Source organism: Carya illinoinensis, chromosome 9, assembly GCF_018687715.1.
Source record: "Carya illinoinensis cultivar Pawnee chromosome 9, C.illinoinensisPawnee_v1, whole genome shotgun sequence".
Taxonomy (NCBI): Eukaryota; Viridiplantae; Streptophyta; class Magnoliopsida; order Fagales; family Juglandaceae; genus Carya; species Carya illinoinensis.
This window is the reverse complement of record NC_056760.1, coordinates 4,841,062-4,865,311: the sequence shown is the minus strand read 5'-3', so window position 1 is coordinate 4,865,311 and position 24,250 is coordinate 4,841,062. Positions and strand designations below refer to the sequence as shown.

General features: G+C 37.3%; 1 protein-coding gene across 8 annotated transcripts; it reads right to left on the bottom strand.

Annotated features, from left to right (window-relative positions):
• Positions 1–96: 96 nt before the first annotated feature.
• On the bottom strand, positions 97–23,022 carry LOC122277524 (kinesin-like protein KIN-7O). Of its 8 annotated transcripts, none has more exons than XM_043087529.1 (33): positions 22,764–23,021; positions 22,570–22,659; positions 22,367–22,485; positions 21,662–21,775; positions 21,504–21,585; positions 21,074–21,141; positions 20,922–20,996; positions 20,607–20,752; positions 20,407–20,509; positions 18,322–18,402; positions 18,076–18,144; positions 17,907–17,966; positions 17,662–17,823; positions 17,198–17,257; positions 15,262–15,507; positions 15,125–15,190; positions 12,659–12,844; positions 12,475–12,579; positions 9,627–9,710; positions 9,345–9,494; positions 9,094–9,207; positions 8,917–9,003; positions 8,645–8,848; positions 8,388–8,555; positions 6,743–6,949; positions 6,462–6,551; positions 6,219–6,359; positions 3,203–3,300; positions 2,078–2,156; positions 1,814–1,975; positions 1,569–1,688; positions 1,423–1,494; positions 97–625 (listed from the first exon to the last, which is right to left on the bottom strand). In XM_043087529.1, the coding sequence occupies exons 1-33, from the start codon at positions 22,885–22,887 to the stop codon at positions 383–385; spliced, it is 3,975 nt and encodes a 1,324-aa protein (XP_042943463.1). In that variant the 5' UTR covers positions 22,888–23,021; the 3' UTR covers positions 97–382. The 8 variants fall into 8 exon arrangements, with proteins under 8 accessions (XP_042943463.1, XP_042943464.1, XP_042943465.1 ...); XM_043087530.1 differs by having other exon boundaries at positions 17,198–17,254; positions 22,764–23,020; XM_043087531.1 differs by lacking the exon at positions 1,423–1,494 and having other exon boundaries at positions 22,764–23,022.
• Positions 23,023–24,250: the final 1,228 nt, after the last annotated feature.

Here is a 24,250-nt window from a genome sequence, read left to right as displayed (position 1 = left end):
GAAGATTATAATACTCGTTAAGCTTATTAGGCAACAAAAAACTTATCGTGGATATCTTGCACTTTTCTGCTTTGTTGCTAAGTGAACACCGGTGCCTTTTTCTGTACCAATAAACTAGATAAGAAATTACATACATAAAGCCAAAGGCTATCAAGGATTGAAGGTTGGTGCCTTCTACAGTGTAAAGCACAATGGTTTAGTTTATGTCTTCCATGTAATGATATATAGCCCTAATAATTAAGACAATACATATTGCATTCTTTTCCAAGGCAATTTATCTATTTTACAACCAAAAAAATACGTTAACAAATGAACAATAGATACTTCCTGGCTCTTGATCTCCCCTACCGTTCTTGCATAAATAATTTTGGAATCGTGGAGTTCATCTAATTTCCATTCCTTGCCCCATGGCAGTAGCAAGCTGCTTCTTGAGGTTGAGGACCTCGATTCCTTTTGAAGCCAACCGGTCCTTAAGTTTTCCAGCTGCTTCCTCATATCTCTTGTTCATGAGATCCGACTCGTCCATTGCTTCCCTGTATCTACTACGGAAGGCATCTAACTTTGCTTGTGTCCCCCTGAGTCTCATTCTAAGCTTTGCCTTCTCCTTGCCATTGTCAACTTCATCCTGTTAAGTAAATCCTTTATAAGAAAGTGCATGTTCATGTTTCTCTTTCAAGGACAGTTTGTCTGAAGGTGCAGAAAAAACTAAATGGAAAATAAGATAAAACTAATGGACTGAATAAATCCCAAATAACTATATCTATTTGCACGTCTAAGGTACTCCCTGCATCCCATCATGGCAAGATGTAGAAAATCATGCGGTCAGTACCGCTATCAGAGAGGCAACCACGTGTCACATTCATAATGTCCATGAAACACACCTAGCTGGTCCAAACAGAAATCCCTTTATAAAAAAGAGAAAAAGAGGATTTGGTACAGCTTCACATTCATGGTTTACACATGAAAATTTCACTAAATAATCTCAAGCAAACATAAGGCTGTTGAGGGTAAAGTGTGGGATGGCATGGAAGTAGTCATCAATGTGTCATCTGACTATGAGGTCATATTGCACCTCGTATGTTTTTTCAGTTTAATCTTACCACATGCAGGTAGTGCATCACAGACCACAAGGGGATAAAGTTTAATTACACCATATTTTAAGAATTCCATCTTTAGTTCTAATAAAAAGCAACGGGCCAATGTTCAGTGCAACAGTATGTCTGTCTAAGGTCGTAAGTGTAGGTGTACAAGCTCAATTTTCTAAAGCGGCCAGTGCACGCAAAAATGGTAATGATAAAATCTTATCTAGGCCAGCCTCCCCGGAACCCTACTTTGTTGGTACCAATGCAGTAGTATATGGCTTTATTTATGATTCTGATAAAATGCTAGCAGCCCAATAATTTCAAGCAGGAAGAAACTTACATTGTGCATCTTAACTTCCATGCTGGAAATTCTCCTATTCAGTTCCTCCACTTGGGCTTTTGCCTCAGATAACTGGCAATGCACGCATCATACAAGCATTCTCAGACATTTTGGACAATAAATAAGAAGAAAATTTTTGAACCTACCGTGTCATTGCAATGCTTCTTGCGAAATTCCATTTCAATGACCTCTCTGCGCTGCTCCTCAATCTCAGACATCAGTTTATCCCTTTCCTTCGTCATAAGAAGAAGTTGGTCTCTAAGATTCTGCCAAGGAAAGCACTTGCATCATTCAAAAAAATATGTATATTCGCATTTTCTCAAGTTGCATGGGATGTTTTCTATTCTTTTAAAAATAATTTTCTTCAGCAAATAATGTTTTTGGATGAAACCTGGAGGTCATTAGAAAGTTCCGATCTTGTATCTAACTCTCTAATTTGGATCAACAAATCTACTCGTTCTTTGTAGAGAAAGCTAAGCTCCCTCTTAAGCATTTGCAAATCCCCGTAAGCATTATGATCTAAAGAGAGCATATCTGAATTTGACTTCAACATCTGGAGGAAAAAACGCAAAGTTAGCTATGAATACCAGCTAGTTATAGTTAAGCAGTGCTACAACCACAAAGATGAACCAGAAGCTGTAGCAAAAGAACTGACTTCTTGAGATTGTTCACTCTCAACATTATCCACTTTTTTTCCAAATTTCAACTCATCCATCTCCAAAGACTTCTCCATGCTGCAACAATTTCAAACAGAAACATAATGGTTTGGTTTATTGAGACAATTACAGAACTGACGTCAAAAGAAAAAATTGACCAGAAGTAGAGCAGCACAAGAAACAATTATGGCAAAGTGCTGCAACATACACATGAAAGAACGAAAACTTTTAAGGACCTATTGTCTGTCTTTAGAAGAGTTTCCTAAACTCCTCAACAATGTGTTAAGGGAGATTGCAGAAAAAGGACTACAGATATTATTGGTAAACGTATGTACCATTAGCCTGCTTCACTGTGCTAGGGGTAGGGAGGGTATGATACTTTACCCAGCATCTGGTTTAAAAGGGATGGTTCTCAACACATGAACCTTCCTATTTTCAAACCTTATAACAAATATTGGGACGTTAATGTGTGAACAACAAAGGAAGCAAGGACCCATTTAAATCATTCAAGAGATGGGAGCAACTAAATTTTACGAAGGCTTCCCAAACCCAGTCCATTAGTCGCAATGTGATAACTTTGGTAGAGGGTTAAATAAGAAATATTATATATTGCAAACAATTCAGTTCTGGCTTAAAGTGACCTCAATCTGAAGAGAAAAATACTTCAGCATTCTTATTCTTAATTTGGTAGTTTAAAGAATTAAAGAACCTTGAGCATTGCATAAAGGTTTTCTCAACGTAATGTAGATTAATTTCCATGTGTGGAGCTAAGAAGGTTCTACAGATATTTAAAATAAGAAATAAAAAAATTGGGCCACCATCTACATGTCATTTGTCCTACTCTGCACGCAGGTTTGAGCCAGATGGGAAAGATTTTGATTGAGTAAAGGTGCAGGGGGGAGGGTTACTCCTCACTACTTGTCTCGTATTCCATATATATCATTATTATATTCCTCAGATAGCCAAATTATTTTTATTCTAAAGGAAACTACAGTACAACCAGTAGTCAGGAATGGATTTAACTAAAAACACATAATTAGCAAGAACAAGAAGATGGCTTGAGGATTTTTTTTTTTTTTTTTTTTTGGGGGGGGGGGGGGGGGGGGGGGGAACAGAAAACTAACCTGCATTGCTTCTCCCGTACTGCATTCTTCTCAGAAGAAGTTAATCTTTCCCTGAGAACCCTACATTCTTCTTGACAGGATTCCAGTTCATTCCTCGCCTTATATATTAAAGTATACATAATCAAATATTAGCAGATACATCCATGCGAATGAGCGAATGAGAACACAACAATTTATGCAATCCAAACATTGTGTGTGAACAAGAGCGAATCACAATTTTGCAATTCTAACATGTATGTAAATCATATTCTGTGAGAAATTAAAAGGAATAGTTACAATCACTTAGGATTTATCTAAAGGCATGGTGAAGATACCTTTCATAATATACCAAGAGGGAAGAAAGGAAAAATGCATTCAGATTTCAGAAATAATATAAAAAAATAAAATAAAAGAAGCAATTTAAAGCATGTCTATACTAAGATTATGTACAATGAGTCAAGTTCAACAAACAATAAGAATGCTTAATATTATGCTTGGACATTTGTGTTTTTAGATTTCTTTTTCCCCTATGAACATGTCATTGTACTACTTGTACAAAGAAGCATTGTTTTAGATTATCTAATTGTTCACATGTATTCCAAGGATGCAAAAATGAGAGATACACTTGAAAGAAATCATTTCCAAACATGTGTAGCAGTCCAATTTTGTGGATGCCTTGAAAAGGATAAGAGGCAAACATGGAACAAAATATCCTCATTGCCTTGGGTTCCCAGAAAAATTGAGAGGCCACCAATTTCATGGCAATAAGACAATTTTAAATTCTCCCACCAAATACTTGTGCATGTCTCATTAGAGAATGTATTTGAGTAAAGGATTATGTTGGTTACCTCTTGCGACAACCCAAGAAAAGCCTGAGCCACATTTGGGCCCATACTCAAGAACTAGTCAATGTTACAATTGGAGCCCCTTGGAATCATTATATGGGGCAAGAACTTCTCCTCAAAAAATGTAGAATCTCATGCACCACCTACTCATATGGCTAGGTTTGGATACAAAGATAGTTTCAACTCATCTCATCTCATCATAACAACTTTCTCAAATTTCCACACAAAATATAATAAACAATTCAATTTTTTCAAATCCAAAAACAATAATAATATTAAAAAATAATATTTTAACAATATTTTATTCAACTTTCAACTAAAACCATCTCATCTCATTTCACTATCCAAACCTCACCTAAACTAGGGATATTACTGTCATTTGCCATATTCCTTTCCATATTTCTTTCCTTATTTCAGCCACCTTATTCCTTGATTTACTCGTCTGTACAATTAGCATAATATTTGACAGATTGTATAGGGATAGAATAAGCATATACTTATTTCTTTCCATGTATAGAATTCTTTGTACAGTTTATATAATAAACAGAAATCTCAAGGCCAAAAAATTCGGCCAATTCATACACTTTGACATGGTATCAAGAGCTGACTACTAAGGTTCTTCTCGCGCTCGAATTTTTTTTTCTCATTTTCGGTATTTCTCGTGTCTTCGACGTGTTCTGTGCTATTGTTTGATAACCCGATGTGCAAGGTTCTTTGTTCTGGGCCTTTTGTTTCTAGGTTGGTGTTGTCGTCACCTTCTATTTCTGGGTTGGTGTTTGTCAGCATCTTCTGGCTCAGGTCTAACCATTTTCGGCCCTTCTCAGTTCTACGACACGTCCTTTTCCAAGTCTTGGTGTTTTTCAGCAGCCTCTGTTTGAGGCCTTGGTGTTCTTTTTGACGGTTTCTGAGCGTAGGTGGCAGTCTGTCCATCTTTGGTTGTCGACCACATATCAGAACTGTGGGCTTCTTCTTGTTTGGTGAAGTTTGTCCCTCTCGCGTGAACAGTAATATTTCGGTCCATTCTTTTGTCTCGGATTCTATTTATTTGTTATGGATTCCGCACCCCGCACCTGTGTGTGTTAAGTTTATGGGCACAATTTACTCTACCTGGGTATTTCAATTTGAACTTTTCCTCAAAAGAAAAGACCTTTGGGATCATATTGATGGCACAGATGTCGCACAACCATCCACTTTTGACAAATCTCAGGATTTTGGGTCTTTTCCTTCATGGGTTGTGCTTGATGCACAAATCATGTCTTGGCTTCTTGGTTCAGCGGAGCCCCATATTATCACCAACTTGCGGCCCAATCGCTCCGCTCAATCCATGTGAACTTACTTTAAGAAGGTTTATCATCAAGATCATGATGCTCGTCGCTTTCCATTAGAACATGTGATTGTCATGTTTCAACATGGTAGTCTTTCGATCCAAGACTACTACTCGGCATTTCTAACTCTTTGGCATGAATATACTGATTTGGTTACAAGATGTTCCTATTGCCACTCTTTCGACTATTTAGAATCTTCACGAGACTAGCCGGCATGATTAGTTTCTTATGAAACTACGCCCAGAATATGAATCTTTTCGCTCCTCTCTACTGAACAGATCTCCTGTTCCCTCTCTTGATATTTGTTTTGGTGAGTTACTTCATGAAGAACAACATCTTAGTACTCAAGTTATTCTGGAGCAATATCATGGCAGTTCAGGGACAGCAACTGTGGCTTATGCTGCCCAAGGACGAGGACCACCTATGAATTCTAAAAACTTACAGTGTTTCGGCTGTAAGGAATATGGGCATATTGCTGCCAATTGTCCTAAGAAATACTGCTCTTATTGCAAGAAGAAGAATCACATTATCAAAGAAATATGTAAAGGAATATGGATAGCAAAGCTGTCCATTGACAATTACACCTCTACTGACCACTCGAAAAGTATAGGTGTACGCTGAGAAAAAACAAGATGGCTAATGTTTTGAAGGGATGATGTTTAACCTGATGCATAAAAAACCAGATGAAAGTTGCAGAGGAAAACTTGTGGTGGAGACAATGCGCTCCAGAAAATTTTTAAGGCTTCTATAGAACCATGAACTCATGACTTAACAACAATAAATAATAACCAACACCAAAAACAATGTAAATCTTTCCCAGAAATTCATGTAAACTCTTAAAGATCAGTTAACAGGTAGGGATCGTACCTCTGTCATTCCTCTTGATAACTTCATAATCTCCACATCATATAGCTTTCCTTGCTCTTCTATGGCTTTGACGGAAACTCTCTCTTTAGTGGACCATATTGCCCTTTCCTCCTCCATTTCCAAAAGGGAATCAGATAGTTGCTACAAACATCAAGATACACTCTACTGACCAACTTCACACCAACAAAATAAAAAATATTACTAGCATATACAAGGTAAACTCTTAACCCAAACTTAAAATACCATTGCCAGCTCTTCCTTTTCTTCTACCAACTTTCTAATAGAGCTTTCCATCTTCTGCTGGTTGGATTTATAATCTTCCACATATTGTCTCTGGAGAGAGAAGAATCAGATGCCAAATTTTATTTTATTTTATTTTATTTTATATATATATAGAGAGAGAGAGAGAGAGAGAGAGAGAGAGAGAGAGGGTGGGGGGAAGAATTTTAACAATTTCACAATTGACGTTTAAAAAAAAAAATCATAAAAACAAGGGAGACGTAAGGAGATATGCAGAAGCTTACAAGAGCTGAAACCTCTTCCTTCGACACATTCAGATCCTTGTTTGATATTTTAAACTGCTCGGACAGGGCTTCTAATTCTGAAGCCATACACTCATTTCTCAATATAGCCTCTTCTTTTTCCCTGTATGCAGTGGCCAACTCTTCTTCCAATGAAGCAATAGCTGTCTCATATTCAAATGCAAGAACTTCTAGTTTTTTGTTTCCTTCCTGAAAACCAGAAAAGAAAGAGAAAATAATTAGCCTACTATCAGAAATGGACTTAAAATTACTCTTGTGGAATAGTAAGGGGTTGAATATGGATGAAATACGCCTTGGTGCAGAAGTTGCTTAAAAAGTGGAAGGTTGATATTATTTGTCTTTAGGAGACAAAGTTAGAGTATATGACCAGCAATGATGTTTGTAGCTTGTGGGGATGTCAATATATTGAGCGTTGTTTAGATTTACAAGGAGTTTCTGAGGGGATTTTACTCATGTGGGGGGTAGAAGGGTGATGGAAAAGAATGAAAGCTATGTAGGAGAATTTATGGAGACTCATTCAATCAAAAATTTGAGAGCTCGGTCTATGGACCTTTGCAGGTGTCCATGGTCATAATTATGCTATGATAGAAGGTTTCTGTGGGACAAGTTGGCTGATTAATTAGCTAGTGGAACTTGCCTTGGTGGATTGTGGGAGAATTCAAAGTTAGTGGCTTGGAGAAAGATCAGGCACAGCAAGTTATCAGCATGCTATGGGGTTCTCTAATTTGAGTTGTTAGCAAAATCTTATGGATCTCCCTATGGCTGCCCGGCTGGGACCAACTTACTGGGAAAATACTACTTGGTCCTGAAAGTATCGATATCTCACTTTCAAAGGACCATTCTACCACAATAACGCGACTCCTCCAATTATCCAGGGTAAGAATCTTCCCAATGCAATCTTCCTACAAGAAAAACCCACTTTTGAATGAGCCTTACTCCTCCAAATAGTCTTCCATGTAAAGGAAATGTTGCCGTGGGAGAGTGATGCATTATAGAATCCCTTAACCTTAAACTCCCCATGCTTGGTTATGCTCCAACACTTGTCTCCACCACCTTGTCTCAGCCAAAAGCACACAACCAAGTATAGAAGGAGGTAAAGCAACGCACCTTCCAATCCAAAACCGCGAGTGCAAACCCCACTTCCTATTGAAGATAGCCATTGGAGAGCTGTAGATTGTTCATCACCAATTCTTCTATTTTTTATATATATAATAATATAAGTAAATATGGACTTTATTGAGAATAACAATAGGCATATCCCAAGTACCCACAGGTTGTATACAGGAAAAACACGGAGTTGGAATTAGAAACCAATACAAAGAAATCATGGAGACTTTTGAAAATATGGAAAGTTTTCAGAATGTCGGTAGATCCATCTTAGTGGCTACCAAGTTACCTAAAGTCATATAAGAGTCTATCGCCCAACAAAGTAGTGCCTAGTAGGGTTACTCAAGACAGATCAGAAGTTGAAACACATGAAAAACCCATGCATTCTTGAAAGAACTAAAACACAAGTATGTTAGATAATCATTCTTCTACATTAACACTCAAAGTTCAATGCACCTATATTTTACATGTTCAATGCAAGATAATTTAAGAAACGGACAGTAAGTCCCACTTTCATCACCTGCATTGTTTGTTCAAAAAAAACACTCGAACCCTTGGCCCTTTTAGGATCAATAACTGAATCACGCCTTCTACCTGCAAACGAGTCACGTTTGCTAATATCACGCTCAAGAAGAGAGTTCTGACCAAGCAATCGTTTTATCTCTCGTTCAGCAGATGCTTTCTCACCCTACAATTGTGCATCCAAGTCAGTGAAAGATGATTTTCTAAATTAGAAGTTTGATTGCTAGATAAAGAAATCAAGACAGAGTATGAGACTTCTAGTTTGGTTTTCTCCTGGACGGCATTTTTAAGCTTGAACTCAGTCTCTTTCAGCTTTGCTTTTGTTTTCTCAAGATCTTTTCTCAAATTTTCCTTATCTTTGGCCAAGGAACTAGATGATAAACTTGATAGTTCTTTTTCAAGAGCTTGAATTTGAAAAAGAAAGTGCTCCTTTTCCAAATCCTGCTGTTCCAAAAGTTCCTGCAAGAGAAGTCACTTTCAGGAGAATGCACATTGAAATAATCCATAAGAAGCCAATAAAAGCTTACTTTTAAGGATAATTCAGCATTTTGAGCATCTAGTTCTTGATTTTGCAGCTGTTTCTGGATATCAACAGTTTGATTGTACAAAAGTAGCTGAAACACAAATATTACCATAGCAAAAATCTTCAGGATAATGTCAGAAGTATCACAATCTCACATCCCAAAACATAAAAATGACCGCACCTTCTCATCCTCAAGTTCAGAAACTCTCGTTCTCATGTGACAAGTTAACTTCTCGTGGCTGCTGATTATTGCATTTTGTTGCACAGAACTCTGGTTGATCTGATTCCTGAAATCCTGCAAGAAAATTGCATGTAACAGTAATGAAACAATTTTTTTTATCGGATGACAGTAATAAAACAATTGAAAATAGCGATGATGCCATATTAGTTGAACATGGAAATAGTCATCACAAGAGGTTCAAGAGAACTCACAAGGAACGCATCAAATAGGGCAGAAAAACTTTTAGAGTCCTCCTCCACAAGAGACAAGACACTCTTATCAACTTCTTTCAAGTTTTGAACTTCCAACAATAATTCTTGGATTTCCAGTGAAAGCTTGGCAGAAAAATCGGAATTCCCATCCTAAATGAAGGTCCTAAAGATCAGTTGCATAACCATGGGCAAGAGACGATGTGTATATGACTAATACAAATTGCAGTTATGAAATTTTCCCAAAAATCTGAAAATGCGCACTGAGAAGCAGAAGATACATACGCCAGTGCTCTCAGATATATTGGAATTCAGTTGCTCACGGGCCATCCTGGCCTCCTCCCGTTCAAACTGAAGCTCCTCATAGAGCTAAGCAAATTAAACAGTATCTACCAATTAAAAATCTTATGTGGCATAGGTCAGAAAAATCAAAAGCTTGAAAAAATCAAGTCAAAAGGATCAGATTCTCATGGATCTTCCAAAATAAATTTGGAGTGCGCCGTAGGGCATAGGCACACACAACCGCAAGAGATTAGTTATCCAGATTTAACTCCAAAAATGGCTAACATAATAGACAGCGATGCAAAAGGAAAAAAACATTATGAATGTTGGGATGTGCTGGGGGAGGATGTTATGAAGGTTTTTCAGGAGCTATACATTTTTGGTAAATTTGAAAAAATTCTTAATGCATCCTTCATTGCTTTAATCCCTAAGAAAGTTGGGGCAATGGAGATGAAAGACTTTAGACCGATTAGCCTCATTAATGGTATATACAAGATTATTGCAAAGGTGTTGGCCAATTGCATGAGCAAGGTTTTGAATAATATTATAACAAAACCCCAAAACGCGTTTGTAAAGGGGAGACAAATTCTGGATTCAGTGTTAATTGCCAATGAATGTTTGGATTGTAGACTCAAGGAGGGTAAACCAGGTCTCTTGTGTAAGCTGGACATGGAGAAGGCCTATGACCATGTAAATAGGGATTTTTTTGTACTACTTACTTGCGAGATGTGGTCTTGGGGAGAGATGATTATCTTGGATTCGACATTGTATAACTACGGTCCGCTATTCGGTTTTGGTGAATGGAACACCGGAGGGATTCTTTACCAGCTCCAGGGGATTAAGACAAGGGGATCCCCTATCCCCTCTATTGTTTGTTTTTGTTATGGATGCTTTGAGTCACATGTTGAGTGCAGCTGTTAGTGGAGGTTTTATTGCTGGTTTCTCAGTGGGAGGGCTTTCTATATCTCACCTTTTATTTGCTGATGATACACTGCTGTTTTGTGAGCCTGACAGTGTTCATATGCAGTATTTGAGAGCTGTTTTGCTTTGTTTTGAAGCGGTTTCAGGTCTGAAGGTAAACCTTTCAAAGTCTGAATGGTCCCTGTGGATAGTGTGAACAATATTCAAGGCTTGGCATCTATTTTGGGCTGTCAGATTTCTTCATTGCCTTTGCAATACCTTGGCCTTCCATTGAGGGCAGCGTTAAAGACTAAGTCTATTTGGGATGGAGTGGTAGAAAAATTGAAAGAAGATTGGCTGGTTGGAAACAGTTATACCTATCCAAGGGTGGTAAATGGACTCTTATTAAGAGTACACTATCTAACCTCCCCACGTATTTTCTTTCCTTATTTCCGATACCCGCAAGTGTTGCTTCTCGCATCGAAAAAACCTTTCGCAACTTTCTTTGGGGAGGTATGGGGGACGAAGCTAAAATCCACCTTGTGGGTTGGGATAAAGTTTGTTCTCCAATTCAATGGGGAGGTTTGGGAGTGCGTAATGTAAGGGTATTCAACAAAGCATTATTGGGGAAATGGTTATGGAGGTATCATAGTGAAGGAGAGGGCTTGTGGAGAGAAGTGATAGAGTCTAAGTATGGGAGTCTTCGGGGGGGTTGGTGCTCTAACGAAGTCAGGGGAGCACATGGAGTGGGCTTGTGGAAAAACATAAGAGCTGGTTGGGACAGATTTTCTCATTTTTTCAGATTTATAATTGGCAGCGGAAACAATGTTTCATTGGGCATGATGTTTGGTGCGGGGACATGGCTCTTAAGCAGGCGTTTCCTATTCTTTACCAAATCGCATGGGACAAAGAGGCTGCTGTGGCTGATTTATTGATACACTCTAATGGTTTTGTTCATTGGAATGTGAATTTTTCAAGAGCGGCTCAAGATTGGGAGCTGGACATGTTCTGGTTTTTTTGACTCTCTATATGCTATATATCTTTTGGAAATGAGATGAGGGATAGGCTGTTGTGGAAACCAAGTGGAAATAAAAAATTCTCGGTGCGGTCCATTTATTCGGCCCTCTTGGGCCTATACCATGGTCATAGCTACCCTTGGAAAGCTATTTGGAAGTGCAAGGTACCTTCCAAAATTGCATTCTTTGTCTGGACAGCATCTATTGGGTGGATTCTTACCTTGGATAATTTGAGAAAACGTGGGTTCATTATTTCAGATTGGTGTTATATGTGTAAGTGTGATGGGGAATCTGTTGATCATCTCTTATTACACTGTGAAGTGGCCCAGTGCTTATGGCATGATTTTTTTAGTAGGGTAGGGGTGGCATGGGTCATGCCTAGAAGTGTTAGGGATCTTATGTGCTGTTGGAAAGGTATACGGGGAAACGCTCAAATCGCTGCTATGTGGAAAATGATACCTCACTGCATTATGTGGTGTGTGTGGTTGGAGAGAAACAAGAGGTGTTTCGAAGATATGGAGCTCTCTATGGCTGAACTGAAACGTTTCTCCTACTGTACTTTGCTTTCCTGGGCTTCGGCCATTATTTGTAATACAATGATCTCCATACTTTGCTTGTAACCCTCAATAGTTCTTAGTTGTAACCTGGCATGATCTTTGTATACCTCTAGTATACTCAGGCTATGCCTTTTTATGAATAAAATTTACTTTTACCTATCAAAAAAAAAAAAAAAGGAAAAAAACCGTACTCATACTGGCTAAATGCTTGTTTAAAATTTATAATGGAGTAAAAATTCTTTGTTATCAAGTACAGCTTATCGAGGCAATGGATTCAGTTTCCCAATGGCCCAGATGATTTCAGTCAAAGACAATTAAAACAAATATCACAGGTTCATATCCCACGCCAAGAACATGCATGATTTAGACAATGACTACCTCTTTAAACTTCTCCCTGGCACATATGTGCTGCTCTGTTGCCAGCTCAACAATACTATCAAGATTATGCTGGCTTGAAGACTTCTCCATTTCCAACATCTTAATCTGTGAAACAGGCAATTTGGAAAATTAAAATTAAATCCAACTTGAATATAATATATCAGAAAAAAAAAATTAAACAAACCTGCTCTTGAAGCCGCTTGATCACAAGAATAGCTTCCGACTCCCTTAAACTAACATTTTTGTCCCCATTAATGGTACATTGATTGACATGATGCATGGAATAGTTGTTAGAATTCTCACCCCAAAGCAAATCAGCCTCACCAAGCTTCCTAATTAGGCAATCAATTTGAATCTCGTTCACAGTTCTCTACACCCAAAAGAAATACCAGAAAAATGTATATGATCTTAATGTCATGACGGAGAAAAAGAAAAAAAAAAAAGCACCAAAGTCTTTTATGTATGTATGTATGTATGGGTTGCAATTACTGTTTCGTTTTTTTACTTTTTAGAATATTATAGGGTAAAATGTAATTGAATGCTAGTTAAATAATTAAAATTCTCCATTTGACGTTAGTTTAAGCTTTTTCTTTTAACAAATGGTAAATTAACAAGACGGTCCAATATCCCTAGTGCTTTTGACACTTTTAATGATATACCTCGCACTTCAATTTTACAATCATACCCTTTGTAGCATCCGACCTTTTTAATCAAACACTTCCGTCCCACTTTTGTCTAACTTAGAACAATCTAGGGGTGCTACCTGCACCATACGGTGACCTTTTTAATTAAACACTTCCTTCCCATTTTTGTCTAACTTAGAACAATCTAGGGGTGCTACCCGCACCATACGGTGCGGGGTAGCCCCCTCCCCGCACCCCGCCCTGCATGGTGCGGGGGTGGGGTTTTTCCATCCGCCCCTCGCCGCCGCATCCCTGGGACGGGGTACCCCGCCGCGCTTTATTTCTACTTCAAAAATGAATTACATTTCACTATGTTTAAAAATTATTTCTAAATCCAAAAGTGATCAAAAATATATTTTTGGATCCAAATTGTAAATTTAAATTTTGTAAATATGACTATAATTTAAAAATTATGTAGTTTTTAAATTTGCTAGTGCATATTTTGTGTAAGTTGTAGTGTAGTAGTTTTAAACTATATAGTTTTTAAATTTGCTAATGCATACTTTGTAAACAAGTCTAACAAATTGTAATATATATATTTATATATACACAATTTGTAAAATATAAATATATATTTATATTTATATATAAACATATATTTATGTTTTTGTATATATATAAATATTTATGTTTTTATATATATAATATATATACAGGTGGGAGCAGGGCGGGGTTGGGCTCTCCCTGCCCCCGCTAGGGGGACTAGATGCAGGGCGGTTTAGCCCACCCTGCCATGCGGGGGCGGGGCGAACGGGGGGAGGGGTAGCGGGGTGCGGGGCCCCGCTGCCCACCCCTAGAACAATCTTTTACTTCCAAAAATGCCCACACCCAAACCCAAATTTCCCTTGCCCAAATCCAGTTTCTTTTACTTCCATGGAAATCCTTTAATTGCTCGTCCAGCAATAATCGGTCCTTGAATCCCACACAAGCAGCAAAGCGAATCAAAATGATATTCCGCTAAACACTGTCCAAATCCACCGGTTCACAATCATCTCAAGTCACCAAACAACCTAATAATAACCCCAAGACCAATGTTGCCAAACACTGCTGCCTAATACCACTGCACAAACTGACCAGCAGCAAATCCTACAGAATCACTATGTACACCGTACAAACCAACATCAATGGTGCTCAAAACATTAAAAATACTGGAATAAAAGCTATTCAGCATAATCCCAATGGATTTACGATTTTAAAGGAAATTTATATAAAATAAAGGGCATGAAAAAAATTTAGACCATGCTGTTTTCCTCAAGAACCAAACTGTCCCCAAATGGCTTCAACACTCCAATGCCCTCAAACCCTAGCCTCAATTTCCACATAAAACCCAAATCCCCTTCAATCCTACCCAACTTCATCAGACCCAGTAAATGGAAAACCTATCATACTCATCCTACCCAAATCCTAAGGACTCTTCCCCTTGCTCTTGCAAATCAAGTGCATCAACCCAACCTAGGATGAGTCATTGCCTTCTTAAAAGCAACAACAAAATCAAATTTGTGAACAATTATCGCATCAAGATTGAGTCCAACTCCAACAACAATGATGATAAATAGAAAATCGAGGGCTTGCAACACAAAATCGGGCTATCATGTATGGTCTGAGAGCAATGTGATTGACTTCAAGCAATGTGGCAAGGGTTCTAGAGCCCCTTGGGTGTTGGAAATCCAAGCAACAATGGTGACTGTGGTCATTGGGTTGGATCTCCAAGAGCTATGAAGGGGGGAGAGAGAGAGAGAGAGAGAGAGAGAGAGAGAGAGAGAAGGCACAATTGGACTAGGAGAAACATTCTCCTATAAATCAGATAGAAGTGCTAGATTACAAAAATAAGGTATCAAAGGAGGCATAATTCATAAAATTTAATATTGAGTATCGATAAGAGCGGCTTAAAGCACAAGGGGTGTTATGATATGTTACCTTAGACTATTATTAAATAATAGGAAAAGATATTAAACATAAATGATCACCTGAGTTTCGAATTTCAAAAGCAAATCTTCATATTCTGCTTGCATTTCTATTAATTCATTGCCCTCCTGCCAAAAGTGCATATATTAGGTTTCCAATCAAGTGCAAGAGAACGGAGATGAAAAGGTATGTCACAAACCATGGGTAAGCTTTTCTTTCTGAGTGGTGCTTTTCTCCTATTTGTTACATGTAATAGAGCACATGGTCCACGAAGAGAGCAACCTTCTAATGCATTTCTTTTATCTTCATCATCTTGTTTGCATGAATCATCCAAAGAAGCTTCAAATTCATTCTCCAATTCTTCAAAGGGCAGAAGCGGTCCAATATTACGCAATTCTCTCCTAGGTTTTACACCAGAAGCCTTCGATTGGATAGTATAAGATGCCTAAAGTGCAATAGAAAAGTATTAGCTTCCATTTTTTTACGTACTGAAGTAACTAACCTGAAAGCTATAGTTTTATTTTTCTAAAAGCTAGAGTTCATGTAGTACAGATGTTGTGATGCTCCGATGGAAGACCTAAGTCACATGACCTTTACTCCAAAACAACTAGTCAATGATACAATTAGAGGCCCATCAGAACCATTATAAAGAACAGGAACTTCTCTTTCCCAAGCAATGTGGCATCACATACACCATCTACCCTTATCACTAGAATGGGTTATCACAACCTCCTGCCCTTAAACTTTCGACATCCTCTACGGGCCTGTCTGTCGTAAGTGGTACCGCTCAAGTCCCATATTTTTTGTTGTGATGAGCTCTGATACCTTTTTTAACGCTTCAATGGAATGCCCAAGCCACATGGCCTATACTCCAAAAGGACTAGTCAATGGTATAATTGAAGCTCCATCGGAATTAGTATAGAGAGCAAGAACTTCTCATTCCTAAACAATGTGGGATTTCATACACCTACCATTATCACTAGAATGGGGTATCACAGATGTGGTGAAGAAAACGTTAATAAAAAATATTTCCAAAGTAATCTGTATACTTTTTTTTTAAATGCAACCTGAGCTATGAAAGATAATTCACATCTATGTACCCAAACCCCTCACGTTGTTATGCTAATGTCAACCAAACATGACATGGGTAAAAGTATAGTTGGCAGATGCTAAAGGTTGCAATTAATCAAAGTGGATAAGAACCCACATCCGACATCCATACCAACTCCAAGAAACTTTTTCTTTTTCTAGTAAGTACCCAAGTCCATGTAACATGGAATAACATCACGCACAAACTTTTTTTTTTATTGGTAAACAAATATTTACTGATCATCAGAATAGGCAAAACCCCAAGCATACAGGACATATACAAGAGCGTCGCCTTAGCATGCTAGTTCAGCAATACAAGAAATTCATGAGAACTCATTCCATTGAAACCAATTACAATCGACCAATGAAGTAAAGTATTGAAAAACAATTTCCTATGCTCTTCCAATGATTGCTCTCGATCTTCAAAGCTTGTCATTCCTTTCCCTCCAAAGGCACCACCATTGGCATATTGGGACCATCTTCCATATTGTTGCGATATGAAAGTTACCCAAAAGACCTCTCCAAGAAGCTAAGAGACCGATCACCCTTCTCGGCATCACCCAAGTTCGTCATGCACAAACTTAAATTTGTAGAAGTTAAGGTCTGAGTTTTGCCTTCTTTACTTGTGATTACAATCAAAAGTGGGATGCTAAAACCAAGACTCACAACATGCCAGCCCTAGAAATCAAGTGATAGACTAGAAAGAAGTAACTTATCAACCACTGAACCATATTCCAACTTGTCTAGAAAAGAAAAAAGAACTACAGTCCCACTCTCATAAGTGGATCATCAGCAAAAAGTAATAGTAATGAAAACTATAAACTATAAAAAAAAAAAAAAAAAAAAAAAAAATAGCACCATCCTTCGATTCCAATCCACTCAACCCACCTTAAGAATATCACCTTATAACCAATCGAGGAACTCACAAGATAAAAGAAGAAAAAAATTTACTGATGGATATATAAACACAAAACAAAAGCAGTTTATCATGAATGATACATCAGGTAACCTAAGCAGACACAATTGTAATATACAGAAAATATCACCTCTTCAAGAACCTCTCGGGAAAGATTTCCTGGGCACCACGTATCCCGTCTTTTATCCTGCTAAAGAAACAGCAGAAGTTTATCAAGAACCAAAGAGAGATTGAAGAAGGGAGGGAGTCAATAGGGTGATATTTATAGTATAAAGATAGCACAAACTGCAGCTGCGAAGTTGCTAGAGATGCTTATTCGTAGATTATTGTCAACATAGGAAAGCAACAAATTAGTGCTGGAAAAAGGATATTAGACCCCTTTTTACCAAACAGTATTCGTGAGTTCAATTCCTTGAAGCATGTGTTATCCTAAGCATATAAACCCCGTGAAGTTCATTTCTGTCATATGGATAGATGAACCGTAAACAACCAATCTAAATAAGCTGAGAGTAGAAAGTTGAATTCATTTCTACAAGGAATTTATTTACATGCCAACAGCATATATCTAATGTACAAATATACACATGGTACAACCTTTTTACTACGATCACGATTCTCATCCCTCGTTGAATACAAGACCATTGTGCTCAAGTTTTCAATTTTCTTCGCTTGCTCTTGCACCCTCTTCTCCCATTCAGCTTGTGCTTTCTTTTCTTCCTCCAATTCCAAAGCTATGCGCTCTCTCTCCAATTCAGTCTGCCAGGACAGTATCACAGCTTTTAATTTAGACAGACGGGTTCTTCTGAATATTATAAATCATAAACTGAACATTGTCGAACCTGTAGCAGTGTATTCCGCAGATTGAGGATTTCCTCTTCTAAATGCTCTGAATGAGAACCCTGAAATAAAATCAGAAGCAATAATAAAATTGATGATGGTGATGCAAATTGGAAACAAGCTAATACTACCAGAAACATTTCCTAAACAATTCCATACAAATAGACAAACCTGGAGTTTGGCTCGGAGTTCCTCAATTTCTTTCTTTTGACGCTTTAACAAAGCAGCATCTGTTAAAATCTGCCTCAAAATAACAAACTAGGTTGACACCAAAGCAACTAGAATGCAACATATAACACGTGAATAACTGGTGAAAACAAATTTAGTAACACAAAACATCTTAGGAAATCTGAACTCGATGCAAAAAAGAATGTGAAAGAGATCGTGTCAAACATGCAAGCCAAATTAGGGTAAAACCTCATTCACACGAGCACAGTTTGTAACGCGTAAAGCCCTGCTTGCAAATTGTAGACTGCTTTTAGTCTCATCTGCATGGACCTGCCACCAAATGTAAAGTGCTAAGGAATCAGGACCAACATACACACATCATGGTGAAATCAGCCCAATCCCCCTGGTTAGTAGTCTTTTTTTATCAACCCTGGTTCATGGTTGATAAATCTAACTTTTGGCATAAATTAATTCCTCCTTATAAAACTTCGAAAAAAAATGGCATGTACAAAATTTAGTTCAAATTAATGGTTGTTATAGAACTTGAGAACGAACATAAACCATAAACGAAAAAGGTAGTTCATAGAGTGTCCAGTCTATTTTCATGTTCCGATATCTCCATTTTTTTTATCAGTAAATAAGAATTTTATTAAAATAGGCGAAGTCAAGTACATGGGACATATACAAGAGCGACACCTACGCATGAATGTCAAAAGATACAAGGAAATCATGTACATTGATGCTATTAAAGTCTATTACAATCGACCAATAGAGTAGGGTATGAAAAAATAAAGTTCTAATCTCGTCTGTTGTCCGTTCACGATTCTCAAAACTTCGACCATTCCTCTCCATCTATATGCACCACCATAGACATACTGGTATCATCTTCCACATAGTTGCAATTTGAGTGATACCTCAGGTGCCTTGCCGGCTGGCCAAAAAATCCACAAACCTTCGTGGCATTACCCAATGGAGCCCCGTTCTAGCAAATATATCATTCCACAAACTCATGGCCACGTCAAAACGCAATAATAAATGATCCACCGACTCCCCACTATCCTTACACATATAACACAAATCCAACACAATGATTTGGCCTTTTCCTAGATTATCTAAGGTGAGAATCTTCCCTAATGAAGTTGTCCATATAAAAAAAAGAGGCTTTTAGAAGGGTCTTGGTCCTCCATATGTCCTTCCGTGGGAATGGTCTTGCAGAATGTTTCATAAGGGACTTATAATACGACCGTATAGTAAATCTTCCCTTCTTGGATGGTGACCACAAAATCATATCAGCTCCTCCATTCACTCTACAATTATACACCAATTTAAAGAAATCTCTAAAAGTGTCAATTTCCCAGTCTTGGGCAGATCTAAGGAGCATGATATTCCATTAGGAAGAGTCACTAGAAAGATCCCTGAGGTACTGAAGCCTCTTGTCTTCGTGCGATGCTGTAAAGTGTTGGATAAGCTTCCTTAAGGACTCAATCTCCACATCATAAATCAGCCTAGAATTTAATTCTGGTACCATCCCCAACTGCCACACGTGTGTATTGATGGAGGTTTGTCCAACCTTTTTGGATGTGTTTGCAAAGCCCCCCCCCCCCCCCCATGAGGTCTGCTGACCTCATTCGAGCACCATACCAAGGTATGCTAATCATTCATCATGTCAAACTAACTGTGTCAAGATTGTATCTTTGAGTAGTTTGACTAAAGCAATTATTACAGCTAATTCACAGCCACAATTCTTGTTACTTTTTTTATGAGTAACATAAATTTTATTGAAACTAGTAAATAGGCATAGCCCAAGTACACAAGAAGTATACAAATACTAAACACCTAATTATAAGTTAGGAGCTAGAAAGTGATACAAGAAAATCATGTAACTAGCTCCATTAAAAACACTGGCTGAAGCCCAAAGAAATAATGTACGAAAGAAGAAAATTTTAAGCCCATATGGAGAACATTCCCCATCTTCAAAGCTTCGACCATTGCTTTCAATCCAAAGACACCACATCATACATAAGGAATCATTCTCCATAAAATGAGTAGCAAGGCTAATAAACTATAGCTGATATCAATGAACCATAAAATGGGATGGTAAGATCATGATGGAAGATCTTAAAACTTTTTTTTCAAGACTATGTTCCTTTGGACAGCTTTCAGAGGATTTTTTAAGTTGAGTCTTCATGATTTTCTTCTCTTGTCGTATTCCTAGTTAAGTTTTCCTCTCGTAATCTTTTTGCGCACTTAGGTGCCTTTTGAGTTCTTTTTAAGAACTTGTCAATTACTTGCTAAAAATACAGCGAAGCTCAAAATGACTGCACAAATAACTACCTGTGCAAGTGTTATGTTACAAATTATAGCTGTATTTGAATTTCCACCCAAGGCAGGTTGCAAAATGCGTGTAAGTTTGCTATCTCGATACGGAACATGACCTCTGCAACAAATATTCTATGTAATTAATTTCACATAGGAAAAGAAAACACTTTTTTTAGTGAAAGAGATAACACTCTTAACCAAATCATAAAACCTACCCTTGACTCTCGGCACCTTCACTCAACTTTTTTATCACAGTCCCTAGTGTCATCAGACTCTTATTAATGTGGGATCCCTCTTTGAGCCGAACACCTTCTGCTCCAGTTTTTGCTGCTCTTTCTGAACCAGCAAGGTCCACTAAGTTCTAGAAAAAAGAATAGACAACCAGGGGAAGTATGAGTAACATAACAAAAGATCCATCATGCCAAATGCAACCAAAATGAATAGTCATTTCAAATATAAACAAAAATTGAAACGAGGGAGGAAATCTAAAATTATTTTAAAAATGAACAGTAGTTTCAGTAATCACATACCAAAACTGATACACGGACGGCATCACAAGAACTGACCATATCTTCATCTTCACTTTTGTTCCGACTTTCTATTATCTATTTGAGTAAAATGATAAGGTGGATGAACATGTATAACCATATAACTAAATTTTTGGAAGGCTGAATAAGTATACCATGCGGAAGATAGTGTGGGACCGACTACTGTACAGATTCATATTTGTCTCTCCAATATGCCGATGGGCTGAAATTAAATGCAAAAACATAAAATAAGCTGCCAGTCACCTGTATATTTTAACAGCAGGGAGTCATCAAAATGAGGGGATAAGGGAGAGAAATATCACAGACATTTAAAGATTGAGTCAATTAGTGTTCAGATAGGTGAATATATAAGATAGAAAGAACTCAGAAACAGGGAGCATTTAAAAATCTATGATTGAACCTGAGCAGCCACATTATCTCAACCCTGGTTACAGTTTTTTCATAAAGTAAAAGAATGGGTATGTAAGCCGCATAAAAGCATTCAAAGAAGTGAAAAGTGCTTTTGAGCACTGCTTAAACGGAGAAAAGTGTAAAACCATAAGATGTATACAAAGTAAAAATTACACTCTCCAAACTCCATGAGATCAAGTACTTGCTCTGGAGAGGCAACAATTTCTTCTCGTAAACCAGCAACATATATCCCCCGCTGCAAGTATAAGGGAAACAGAATGAACAGTGAGTACTGGCAATATCAAATATCATTATGGTAAATAGCATAGTACCTCAAGACTTTCGTGAATCTGCAGCTTTCGGTGCTCAGGAGCCAACAAATCATTTATTTCCTCATTATAGATCTCCATATAGGACATTCGCAGAAGAAACTCTCGGTCCACATCCTGAAGTGCAAAATAATAAGAAGTTCTTTTATAAGTAACCTTTATTAAATGGGCAAAGGGGCGCTACCTACATACAGAGTGTATACAAGATAGGCACTCGAATAAGGAGGCAAATGAAAACAGAATGACAAACTCTAAAAATAAGAAGAAAAGTTATCACTATCATGAGTTCCCACAATCTTCAAAGTTTTGCAAGTGAGGAGTATCCAAGAGGGCACTTTTACTTATCTACTTCAATAATGATATATACAAGTCCCAAATGTACAATGCTCATTTGACGCTTGTCCCTATCATTACTCTTTACTTATATAAATCCAACCAACTTTATAAACAGGGAAAAAATTGGGTAGCAGGCAACTGCTCAGTCAGCTATATGGATTGTACCAATACATGAGCCCCAATTAATCATGAAATGCAAATGTGTCAATTTAAAGCAGCATACAATCTATGTCGTAAAAAATTGTTTAATATGTAATAAAAATTACCGCGATGGTGTAGGCCAATCACGAATCTAATTAAATAATTTCTGGAACATGTAATTAATTTTTTATTCCATTTAGAATACTTCAAAGGGGTCTTGTTCTTAGATACCTGTTGAATGGTTTTGAACAAATCACGCACAGAAAGAGGAATGACCCCTGGCTCCGTAGCGGAGCCTCGCATTGTATAGGTTTTTCCACTGTTTGTTTGGCCATAAGCAAACACAGTGCCTACAGCAAAATAGGAGAGAGCAGAAAAGTCAAGTGCATATAAATTATTTAAAAATTTTCACAGCCAAGTGAGAGGATGCGAACCATTGAAACCACAAACTGCTGCAGCAACTATTTCCTTAGTGCGAGCTTGATAGACCTCGATAGTCTTGCAGTCTTCCCCGAAAATGCGATCTATAAACCAGAAATTTCAAAACGCAAAAAAAAAATTGTAACTCCAAAAGGAAAGAAGAAATGAAAGGAAAAAAAATAGAGGGAGGAGGAAAGAGCGAGAATACCGAAATCGAATTTGGAGGAGTGGTTTGAGATGAAAATGGAGTTAGCGGAAATTCTCCAAGGGCTGGTCTTGGCATCCTCTTCCGAGAGAGGTCGAGCACGGACAGCCACCTGTATCCTCTCCATTTCTCACTCAGCTTGGCGATCCTCTCTCCCTCCCTCCCTCTGAATTTCCCCCTTCTTTTCCGTTTTCTTTAATTCTTTATTTTTATGATTGTTTAAGGATCTCAGTTCATTTTCCCGCCTTGAGGCATGAGAGGAAGAATGTTCAGTGCGGAGTATCGAATTAAGCAAACAAATTTTATATGCAATTATTTTTACTTTTTTTAGCCATTCTAGTAATATCATTAGTTATGTATTAAAAAAATTTAATATAATCAATCACATTAATAAAGTGAATAAGAAATATCTAAAAGTGATTATATATAATATTATTCTATATTTCAAATTTTTTTGTTTTGTTAGAATATTTCAATTGGTTTTTGATAACGAGTCAGTTGGTCGATTTCGATAAAAATGAAAATATGTTTGGATAATTAAAGTATTTTATCATATCTTATTTTATTATTATAATATTTTTAAATTCTCACACAAAATATAATAAACAATTTAATTTTTTTAAATCTTAAAATAATAATAATATTAATAAATAATATTTTATTTAATATTTAACTTTCATCTAAAACTATTTTATCTTTTCTTACTATTCAAACCTCAGCTAAATAAAAAATTTGACAAATGGAATTATCTTTTAAATTTATATTTATTTGGTTTCATTTCCATTTGCCTTATCCAATATAGTATTGGTTCCAATATTTGTAAACTGTATTTAGTGATGTCATCAATGGTGTATTCTGCACATAAGAACTCATTCAAATCTAATGCTTGCAATACTGACTTTAGCTTTTTCAATAAAAATTTTTGTAATTTTTTATCAATATTTTCAAATTCAATAACATTGGCATTTACATGCTTTAACATGTTCAATTTGCTCAATAATTAAGTTTGTATTATAAACTATCTTGAATTGTATGACCACATTTAGCTAGCCGTCAAATGCATAGTGCAAAGTACTAGCATAGTGAGCTAACCGTCAAATATATAGTGCTAGTCGTCAAAAACATAGTCTCTTTTGTAACCCTATATATATGGGTATATGGATGTTATATGTGATATAGATTAATAAGAAAATCTCCTCTCATTCTCTCTCTATCTTTGAATTTCTTTCTCTATTTTCATGATTTTATAACACGTTATCAGCACGAATGCGATTTTTTCTCCATCGCCTACCAGGCCAACACCCACCTATGCCAGAGCACCCGTGGTGTCTTCTTCACCAACTCTTGCTGTCGGAAGCAAGATCATCTCGCGTTTATCTATCTCCTGGTGTGCAAGCGTAGCTGATCCATATGGGCGCACTGACAAGTTCCCAAACTCTTTGACCGAGAAGTATGGCACGCCCCACCACCTCGTTCAAACAGTCCTCGAT

Coding starts and splice junctions, on each gene's coding strand:
- LOC122277524 (XM_043087529.1), bottom strand. CDS start 22,887: ATGGAGAGGATACAGGTGGCTGTCCGTGCTCGACCTCTCTCGGAAGAG. Junction 22,486..22,569: donor AGCAGTTTGTGGTTTCAATG/GTTCGCATCCTC, acceptor ATTTTGCTGTAG/GCACTGTGTTTGCTTATGGC. Junction 17,258..17,661: donor ATCGTGATCGTAGTAAAAAG/GTTGTACCATGT, acceptor CTGTTTCTTTAG/CAGGATAAAAGACGGGATAC.